This window comes from Triticum urartu, chromosome 7A (genome assembly GCF_056163025.1).
Source record: "Triticum urartu cultivar PI428250 chromosome 7A, HENAU_Tu73, whole genome shotgun sequence".
In the NCBI taxonomy this organism is placed as follows: Eukaryota; Viridiplantae; Streptophyta; class Magnoliopsida; order Poales; family Poaceae; genus Triticum; species Triticum urartu.
In genome coordinates, this window is record NC_141879.1 from 671,440,674 (window position 1) to 671,451,508 (window position 10,835).

At 43.4% G+C, this 10,835-nt stretch overlaps 1 protein-coding gene across 1 annotated transcript; it reads left to right on the forward strand.

Annotated features, from left to right (window-relative positions):
- The first annotated feature begins 320 nt into the window (after positions 1-320).
- LOC125522792 (serine/threonine-protein kinase RIPK) lies at positions 321-6,777 on the forward strand. Its single transcript, XM_048687823.2, has 5 exons — positions 321-1,002; positions 1,126-1,261; positions 3,114-3,250; positions 5,605-5,728; positions 5,851-6,777. Exons 1-5 carry the CDS (start codon positions 568-570, stop codon positions 6,363-6,365), a joined length of 1,347 nt encoding a protein of 448 aa, XP_048543780.1. The 5' UTR covers positions 321-567; the 3' UTR covers positions 6,366-6,777.
- The last annotated feature ends 4,058 nt before the right edge of the window (positions 6,778-10,835 follow it).

Sequence of the window (10,835 nt, forward strand, 5' to 3'; positions counted from 1 at the left end):
ATGCGAATTTGTGGTTTGAAAGTTCTTTGCTATATATGTTGTGTATCTGAATACCTACTTTTTTATTTCTAGATTATGCACCTAGGCTCAACTTGCCCAGGCTCCACAAAATTTCTGACTCCGCCACTGGTCAACCCCATTTATTTCTGACAACCCGTCAAAAAAAATTATTTCTAACAATCACCAGTCTGTAGCTTTGACGAGTCAACGGTCAGTGGAGCGACATGTCACCCGGCCTGCAAGTCAAACGCCTCAACGCGGCAAAGAGTCGAAGTAGTACTAGAAGAAGACGTCCATGTATTCGGCGGTAGGTGAGTAAAAGGCTCGTACGGTCGTCTCTCCACACGGCCGGCCACACGGGCTCTTCATCTTCTCCTCCTCGTTTCCATTTCTTCCCTGCTACAAATACTCCTCGCGTGGGGCTCTCTCGATCCAATCCCATCTTCCCATCCAGCCACCACTTTCAAGCTCACAATCAAGTCGATCACGACCCACAGGTCAAGCAAGCTTCGTTGCTAGCTTGCTTGTCCGGCGATTTCTGCTTCATCTAGCTACCAACGTGCGGAGATGCCGAGGTCGTCCAAGAAGAAGCAGCGGTCGGCGTGGGGCTCGCTCCTGGGCAGCTGCCTGGGCGGGGGCGGCGGGAAGACGGGGAAGCAGGTCCGGCCCGGCCCCGGCCCGAGGAAGCGCGAGTCGTCGTCGGCGGCGGTGGGGGCCGGAGTCGGGCAGCGGCTGTCGTTCACGGACGTGATGAGCATGAGCGCGGCGTCGGAGCAGGAGCTGTCGGTGTCGCTGGTTGGCTCCAACCTGCACGTGTTCACGGTCGCGGAGCTCAAGGCGGCGACGCAGGGGTTCCTGGACGACAACTTCCTCGGCGAGGGCGGGTTCGGGCCGGTCTACAAGGGCGCCGTCGACGACAAGGTCAAGCCCGGGCTCAAGGCGCAGCCCATCGCCGTCAAGCTCTGGGACCCCCAGGGCGCCCAGGGCCACAAGGAGTGGCTGGTGCGTAGCGTGCCCACCGCGTAGCGTGATGGGGTTAACAACCTAGTAGATGAGTACGTGTGATGCACACAGCCATGCATGGATGGGTTTGACTGATTGGTGGTGCTGGTTGCTTTGGTGCAGTCGGAGGTGATCTTCCTGGGGCAGCTCCGGCACACGAACCTCGTGAAGTTGATCGGTTACTGCTGTGAGCACGAGAACAGGCTGCTCGTCTACGAGTACATGGCCAAAGGCAGCCTCGAGAACCATCTCTTCAAAAGTAAGCAACCTACTTATTCGTTTCAGTTGTCTATATTACTTTTTTTTTCGGGAGTACACAAAATGCTCGAATGCATGATCCGTCCAAAAGACGGATCGATAATTTTTTCATGGTATTTCGGTAGTTGCTAATTTGCCAATTAGCATTGAGTAGTACTACTAAACTTGAACTATATATCTTGAAGACTTGAACATACGTTGCAAATAGAGATGTTGATTGCTGCACTTCAACTAAGTAATTCAAGCCCCGCAAAAAAAAAAGTAATTCAATAAAAGAAGATCCATATTGTAGCTATAGCTAAACTGCTCCAATTAGCATTCTTTACTTTAACCACGAGCGCGACTATGTAACATTTAGTAAGACCAACATAAGTATATTGATCTTGATTAACTGACCAAACTGCTCCCCGCATGATTTTTGCGCCCGATCTGTGCACGACGTGAAAATCCAGCGGCTAGTGGCCTTATCAGAGCATCTCCAACAGCCGCCCAATGTGTGGCGCCCAAAAACGGGTTTACAGCGCGCAAGTAGATTTTTTTAGGACGCTAGAAGATGTTTGCTCCAACAAGCGCTGCAAAATATGCTGCGCGCGCGAGTCCAACGGTGCCAATCAAGCGGTCCCATCTGCAGCAACCCAGAGTTTGCAGTGCGCGCGACCGGGCACACTAAATATACTGCGCGCGATGCTTTTTTAATGCGCGCGCTGCATTAGTTATAGCGCGCGCGCTTTTTGTGCAGCTGCTGGAGACTCCAAACCGAGTCCGTGCGCGTTAAAAATAGTTTTTATACCGCACAGCGCTCATATAGCACTGCTGTTGGAGATGCTCCCAGTCATATGCATGTCTGGCTGGATTCAACTTCGTCATGCAAAAATATGTCATGTGCATAGCACTTCTCATTAACTAATGAGAAATCTCCCTGCACTAGGTGGAAGATGTGTGTGCACGCTCGTTCGAGCAACGTGTGCTGCTTGCCGCCGTTAAAAACTACAGCTAGCTGCGTACACATGCCGTGTGGCGTGTGCCATATTATATTACCAGCGTCGACGTCAGCATCTATCGCTTGCTTAATCATAGCCGGCTGCTGATTACTACTCCATGAGTATATAGCTGCTTCTACCGCGAGTTCTTCCTCTCTTTTTTACGGGAAATACAGATAAAGATGTAGCTGCTTTCAGCAATCAATCTAGTAGTATTGACTAATTAACCAGAAAGATGAGGAAAAACTTCCTTCTGAGGGTTTACACACGAGCTAGTTGACCAGTCCAACGTTACTACCCTGTTGACTTCGTTGGCCCATCTGAACTTCCATCCTTTGATTCTCTGCTCTCTATAGAACAGACGACGGGCGTGCATTTCCTGTGGGCGGGTGGGAATTGACAGGCCCAGTTGTTGCCGTCGAACCAGACCTTTCTTTTCAACAACGAGCCTTCAACCTTCACGTCGATTTTTATCAGAGAAACTGCCACAAGTTAAGTTAGTACGGGAAAGTCGAACTAGACTTTTAGCTGTTTGCAAAAACTTAAAGAAAAACCTCAACGAAAACTGCGCTCTGATCAAACTTGCACACATCACAGTTTGGATTATTTCATTACAAAATTATTGTTGTTTGGTTGTTTTACGATAGCTAACCACTCGTGCCGAATGATTACCAAAATATTACTATAGTTGTACATGATGTGGTGATGAACTGATGATTAGTCATCATCTCGATAAATAAAGATCCAGCGCATTGACTATAATCATGATGTGATGACGCCAATGTGCATTAGAACTAACTTGGCATATCTACACAAGCGGCGCAAAAATATCAAACTTTCACACTGACCCTGAATTTGGTTCTTGTTTGGCAGAGTTCCCTCCCGTTCTGTCGTGGTCAACCCGGCTGAACATCGCAGTGGGCGCCGCCAAGGGCCTCGCCTTCCTTCACGATGCGGAGAAGCCCGTCATATATCGCGACTTCAAGGCATCCAACATCTTACTCGATCCGGTAATGAATTATTGCTTAACAGTTTATTTTATCTGGATTTCGCAAAACAAAGTTTATTTTACTCAATCCGGTAATGAATTAATGCTCAACATTTCGTTTTATTTCATCCACTCACAAATTCCATTCCAATCATAGTACATACACATATATCATATTGTACTAGAAGAACGCCCGTGCGTTGCAATGGGCCACATTAACTTTAAGAGTTCAATATTAATCATGTTAATAATACATTTAATATTCTCATACATATCAAGTGACACTGGCGACCTTTTTTGTCAATTTAGCAACGGGCTCAGTTGCAACGGGCTCTTTATACATATCAGACAACTCGCTACTACTTAAACTACAACTATGGCTACCAATATTTTTTTGTCAATTTAGCTCAGCAATAGTGCCTGGCTTAATAGACTGCTTTGCATTCATCCCCCTCAGAAGACAGAGAGAACCAACTCAACATGTCAGAAGATTAACAGAAATTTCATTTGTATGGCATGAACATATAGCAGGAGCACCAACACATAGATCAGCAGAGAGCAGAGCACAACATGCACACACTCGGGCCATCTATATCATACACACAGCAACGCACACACGCATCACGCTGGCATACACATACAGAAAAGCAGGCACACACACATCATGCGCATTGGCCGGTGCGACGCACGCAGAGCAAGTACGTACGCACGGAGAGCAAGTTAGCAAGCACGCACGCGTCCAACCCCGCCGCTGCATGCGCTGGCAGAAGATGAGGCAGCAAGGGAGACTGCACATTGAAGTTGTCCATGCAAGGCTGGAGGTGCTGGGCCGGCGACGGCGGTGTCGGGACGGCGCTTGATTCGTTCCCGGTGGCATGGAGCTTGGGGTGGCAACGCGGCGATAGCTAGTGCTCGGGGATGGGGGTTTGGGGCGGGGGCAGTCGACCCGATGGCTGGCGAAGTTAACGGGTTCGGGCGGCTGGAAATTCGGCGGGTGGCGGCGGCACAGCGCGAGGATGGGACAGGCGGAAAACCTAGCGGGCGTTCAACTACCAATACCCACGCCTTTTTTTAAGGGAATTGCTTGTGAAAATAACGTGCGACGACGACTTAGCGAGCGGATCCCCTTAAAAAAGACATAGCGAGCAGATTCCTTTAAAACTGGTAGGAATGGATACGATTGATGGCGTTGATAAATAGTGGTGAATGTTGGCCTAATTTACTATCATCATGCATGAAAACGAATCATCAAGAAAAAGAATACTTCCTATTACTACACTCATAGGAAGCTTTCTAATCTCTGCTACCAAACAGTTTCTGCCCAAACAAGGAAGGAAAGTTATGGACGTGATTCGGAAGGAAACAAACGTTATGAAGATTAATTAATTTAGATTTGATCTTTAGAGATTGATTGTGATTGATTCTTTTACATAAAGACATTACTAAATAATTTGCGTTAGTATGGAAAGTTCTGATCCGTTCAGTTTTTTTCGTTGTGTGAGAGGGTGAAGTGAAAATAAATCGATGAAGTGGGGGAGGCGACGAAAAAAATCTACGACGGTTAACCTATGAAAAAAAACCGGACGAAAGTGATGGGACGAAAAAAATCCTGAAAGCGAGACTACCAACTGTTTTATTAGAAGTAGTGATATGTGTGTCCAATTATTGTTGGTACGTCATTCTGATGCTAGCTTCCACCCCGTTTTCTTGGTTGGCTTCACACAAATGACGAGCTCGTCAAAACCTGAAAACCTTGAAGTTGATAAGTCGTAGTTGGAATTTGACTTGGTGAACACACATGTATACTGACAAATGTGGGCGAGTAGTATATACAGTACATTATTAACTAGTCCTACTAGTGTGCTTCTGACTAGTTTCCACGGGGGCATGCATACGACTTTTCAACTCAAGAAGAGTAACTAAAAAAAAGCGAGAACGTTGATCAAGCTGTTTAGCCCTTGTATTTGTCAAAGCTTGCCTTTTCTGATTAAGACATGTAATTACTAATCAAAAATCAGTTCAGGTAGCCAACGCAGACTCTCTTCTTTACAAATAGATAATAAGAAAGGAAACAAATTGGAAGGCCCCATCAAACCAGCACTCAAGTCATTTTATTGTCGAAAAAGCAATTCAGTTGTTAATTTGGGCGCCGAACGACTCCTGTTTTATTGGAGGGGGGTGGCTTTCTATTTAGAAAGTTGAGCGAAGGCCTATTCAAAAGAATGCACTCTAGCCAAATTTCATGGTTACCACATGTTTAAAACCCGTGCCGTCATAACCAACAACTTTCTAGAGTTGTGTTCGATGGAGCTCATTAGTGCATGGTAGGTACATGATTGCGATGTGGTGCTAAAACGACTGAACTTTGTCCTCTAGGACTACAAGGCGAAGTTATCTGATTTTGGCCTTGCGAAGGATGGACCGGAAGGTGACGAGACCCATGTCTCGACGCGTGTCATGGGCACCCATGGCTACGCCGCACCAGAGTACATCCTAACCGGTATACTCTCTCTCTCTCTCTCTCTCTCTCTCCCTCTCACCCCTCTCACCCCCCCCCCCCCCCCTCTGGAGTGCATGCAATTTTTTTCAACTTCTAACGGTTCATTTGGTTTTGATTTCTAGGTCACCTGACAGCGAAAAGCGATGTCTACAGCTTTGGTGTTGTTCTTCTGGAGATCCTCACTGGAAGACGAGCTGTAGACAAGACCAGGCCTAGTAGGGAGCACCACCTAGTCCAGCACATGCGGTCGTGGCTCAAAGACCCAGAAAAGCTAGGAAAAATCATGGACCCTGCTTTGGAGGGTAAGTATGCCACCACGGGAGCTCATAAGGCAGCTCTGGTGGCATATCAGTGCCTGAGTGGCAGCCCAAAGAGCCGGCCAGACATGTCAAAGGTCGTGGAAGATCTAGAACTGCTGCTCAATCTTGTGGATGATGTTCCCGGTGAGGCGGTGATGCATGTAGCTTCACAAGATGACACTAGGAAGGAAAGAACAAAAAGAAGAAATGGAGAGAGGGAGAGTAGTAACGGGGGTCACCAGAATAAAGCCAAGCCTCCGAAGAAGACTGTTAGGGGGAGGGGGAACCAAAGCGAGGAGCTTTGGGAGTGGAACACGCCGGGAGAAGGGAAAATCTAGTGTAATAGTAGGACACTCTCTTGGGATGGAACGTGGATGTACATGTTGATGGTTGCACACTAGTTTTGATGGTGGTGGTGGGGGGGGGGGGGGGGGGGGTCCACCCTTCCCTAATTCGTTAATTTCTTTAGTCGTTTTTGGCTTGGCCTGGTTTTACCGTACTAAACTCCTTCTATAGAGAAATAAAGATCGTTCAGATCACTATATTAGTGATCTAAACTATCTTATATTTCTTTACAGACGAAGTATCATTTTCTATAGTGGGATGCAAAAGCAAAGTCCATGTACAGTCGATAGCCAGTCGATGATGTGCTTGCAATTGCACTTATCTTTTTTTTAACTTTGCAAAGCCACATATGCACGCCCTGGGAGCTTTCTAGACATGGCAGGAAAAAGGCACACCAGTGATGTACATGGCCCTTTGTTTATTTCTTTGCAGTTAAACTTAACCCGGTTATATAGTCTAGTTCACGAGGCCCGCAGGTTTTATGAAAAAAACTAGGCTCAAGTCCAAAGTGCAACCCAACATACCATGTATTCTTGTCATTAAAATAACAAAAGATTAGGGAGCAACAATGATCAGCAGATGATGTCTACGACCACCTTAGAGCTAAGATTGTCATACACCAACAAAAATCACATTTTGATGCTTTTTTTAATACATATAATCACCTCGGTGCAGCACAACCTAGTTCTATGTTAGGAAGACATCGAGGGGGGTTTAGTCGTAGGGTCGAGTCGTACAAGACTCCAAATACCATCTCCTCTATTCCTCAACGTTCGTGACTACTAGGACTTGCTCCTAAGGGCTCCCTGATGAATTTCGAAGTTCTAGTGCCTGCCGCTTTCTTCGATCCAAGTGAGAGTTAATCGAGTGCATGCCAATAGGCGGCTTATATATGCTCTAGGTCCTTGACAAATGACCAAACCTGCCCTTTGTGGAGGTAGGCGGGGGGGCGCCAGGGCTATGTAGCACCCGTACGGAGGTGTAACTAGGTCTTGCCCCAAGCTTTTCCCCTCGCATAGTTGATGGCCTGGCCTTTTCGTTGGTTTTTTTTTCGCTCGCTCGCTCTAGTATTTCGTTTGGTTTTTCTTCTATTTTCTATCTATTAGTTGGACTGGTCCAGCTTTCATTGGGTTTTTTATTTCTTTATTTTTTGTGATATTCTTTATGGTTTTCCCCGGGGTTTTTCTATCTTTCTTTGTTGTGTTTTTTCTTTAGGTTTCTGTTAGTTCCCACCGATTTTTTCTTTTATTTTCTTTCTTGTATTTCTTTTATGATTTCCATAGGTTTACGTTTTATTATTTTTTCTTTTTCTGTGTTTCTCTTTTTTTTCAATGTTTTTAGTCCTTTTCTATTTGTTTTCTCTAATATTTTCAGTGGGTTTCTATGGTTTAATTTTTTTTATTTTTCCCCATTGTATTTTTTTCCTTTTCCAATACATATCTACTTTTTGCAATACATGTGGTACACTTTCTGTATACAGCTAAAACTCATCTTTGTACACTTGAACATTTTCTAAATGCATGATTAACATTTTTTATCTGTAGTTTTTAAATATACTTTATACATTTTTTGTATACATGTCTCGACACGTGTCATGGGCATTTTTTGTATACATGTCTCGACACATGTTTCTAAATGCATAATAAATTTTCTATACATGTTTAAAAAAACTAAGTACGTGATAAATATTTTTGTCAAATATATGTTTTGATGTCTACTTTTTCCATATGCATTGTAGATTTTTCATATGCATAGGAATCATTTTTTCATAGGTTTAACATTTCTCAAATACATGGTTAACAGATTTCTTTCAAATATAGGTTTTTGATGCCTATTTTTCATACACATTGTACAATTTTTTTACATTTTATACACTGTTATCAATTTTCAAACACAATATTAACATTTTATATATATATATATATTTTGATGTCTACTTTGTTTCATACACATTGTACATTTTTTGTATCCATCAGGAACACTTTCTTACATATATTTAATAGTTCTAAACACATGATATATTTTTTCTCAAATCAATATTTTTAAACATTTTTGAATATGTATTACGTTTTTAAAATATGTTTTAGACAATTTTAAATGCCAATAAAATTATTGTAGTGCAATCAACATTTTTTAAATTACGCTAACAAGGTTTTTACACCATGTTAACATTTTTCACATTCATGATTTTTTAAAATGTAAATTTAATTTTTGAAGTAGATATATTTATAATATTTTAAGAAATAAAATTGAAAGAAGAAAATGAAAAAAATGAACGAACTAATGGAAAATCTATACTACTTATAAAAGAGCAAACATTATTTTCTCTAAGTGCACCCCACAAAACGTACACGAATACATTACCACCGTATGATTAGTCTCACTAAACTCAATCTAACGGCTAGCCTTAACCTAATTTGTTCTCTGTGTGCATTTAGCAATTTACATTGACTGACCGTACTCCACCGCGGAGGAAAATATGAAAGTCCATGTCAGTCAATTAGGAAACTATAATCAATGACACTCCTATTAAAAAACTAATCACGAGCGCATCTAATTATTAGGAAATTAATCACAAACGCATCTTATCTTATTATTAAAAAACAAATCACGGGCGCATCCTATTATTAGGAAAATAATCACGCGTGCATTCTATTAGGAAATTAATCATGGACGCATCTAATTATTAGGAAACTAATCACGGGCACTTCCTATTTCTATACTACTTATAAAAGAGCAAACATTATCTTCTTTAAGTGCACCCCACAAAACGTACACGAATACATTACCACCGCATGATTAGTCCCACTAAACTCAATCTAACGGCTAGCCTTAACCTAATTTGTTCTCTGTGTGCACTTAGCAATTTACATTGATTGACCGTACTCCACCGCGGAGGAAAATATGAAATTCCACGTCGGTCAATTAGGAAACTATAATCACAGACACTCCTATTAAGAAACTAATCACGGGCGCATCTAATTATTTGGAAACTAATCACAAACGCATCTTATTATTAGGAAACTAATCACGGGCGCATCCTATTATTAGGAAAATAATCACGCGCGCATTCTATTAGAAAATTAATCATGGACGCATCCAATTATTAGGAAACTAATCACGGACGCTTTCTATTAGATAACTAATCATGAACGCATCTAATCATTAGGAAATTAATCACGAGCGCATCCTATCGTCTCACGAATCGCGATCGCGAGTCGCCTGCCGTCACCAGTTCACCACCCACGCAAACCACTGTGGGAGACACGCGAGGAGGAGCTGCGGCTTCCTCCGAACACACACACGTGCCGTCGCCGCTTTCGTCTTCTTCTTGGAGGCCAGGTCACTTTTCTACTGACTGCAACGACTTCGTTCACATCCTGGCATGTTCTCCGGGAACCATCGACATCGGCGTCGACTTCAGCTCCGTCCACAATACCCACGCTGACAACCACCCACCGCCGACGCTCTTCAAGTGGGGGCAACGCTGAGTATTCTGAACCAGTATAAGCGGGCCAAAAAAATCGAGTGGGGGGCGCCCCGGTGCATGGAGGGCGTCGCCTCAAAGCTGGACGACTGATTCACCTGCGTCGACAACGCCGCCCAGCTGGTGAGAGGACACGGTCGCCGCGGCCGCTCGCAGGCCTGAACGACGGAGATGCTCGCCTTCACGCGAACGCGCCGCACACACACACTAATTAGATAAGCACCGAGTGTTGTTTTTTTACTGTCATCGCTACCTCGCTGGTGGTGACACATCTAGAAGTACACGTACTAGAGATGAGGCAATAAGAAACAGAGGCGTGCTGGAGCACACACAACTGGGTTTCAGGCAACCAATGCCTTCTTTCTTTCTTTATTTTTTCACTGATTTTCGCCTACTTGCAACAGACATCCCTATTTGTTTAAGTACTGACTACCGGTTATTACATGGCCAACTCACGACTACGTAGTGAACTCACAGACAAATTCGCTGAACCAAGACCTTACTTGCAGTCATGAAATTATGTGAAAAAAACCTAGAAGTTTGCATAAGTTTTATTGAAAAAAATAAAGTTCGTATAAGTTTTACTAAAAAAAACCTGAAGTTTGCATAAGTGTATTTGTTTGTTCAGCAGATACATGGCAATTGTAATTTTACATGAGCATTTTCATACCGTCCTTATCTACAGTTGAGTTAACATGTTTTCCTGATAGAAAACTTGGACCACATACAAGAGAAGCAAAAAATGCATGTTGATTATGATGATGACGAATGTAGGATATTTTGTGGTCATGGTAAATTATCATATCATTTATTTTATTTCATTATTGCACTCTACATTACATACTACGCACGACCACTTTGGTAGAGGTGACGAGTTCACATCATACAGAGAGACCAACCATGTTTCTCCGAATATCTTGAATCATGATCCTTATGACTTCATCTCTACTACTTATAAGAAGTACATTTTTTCATT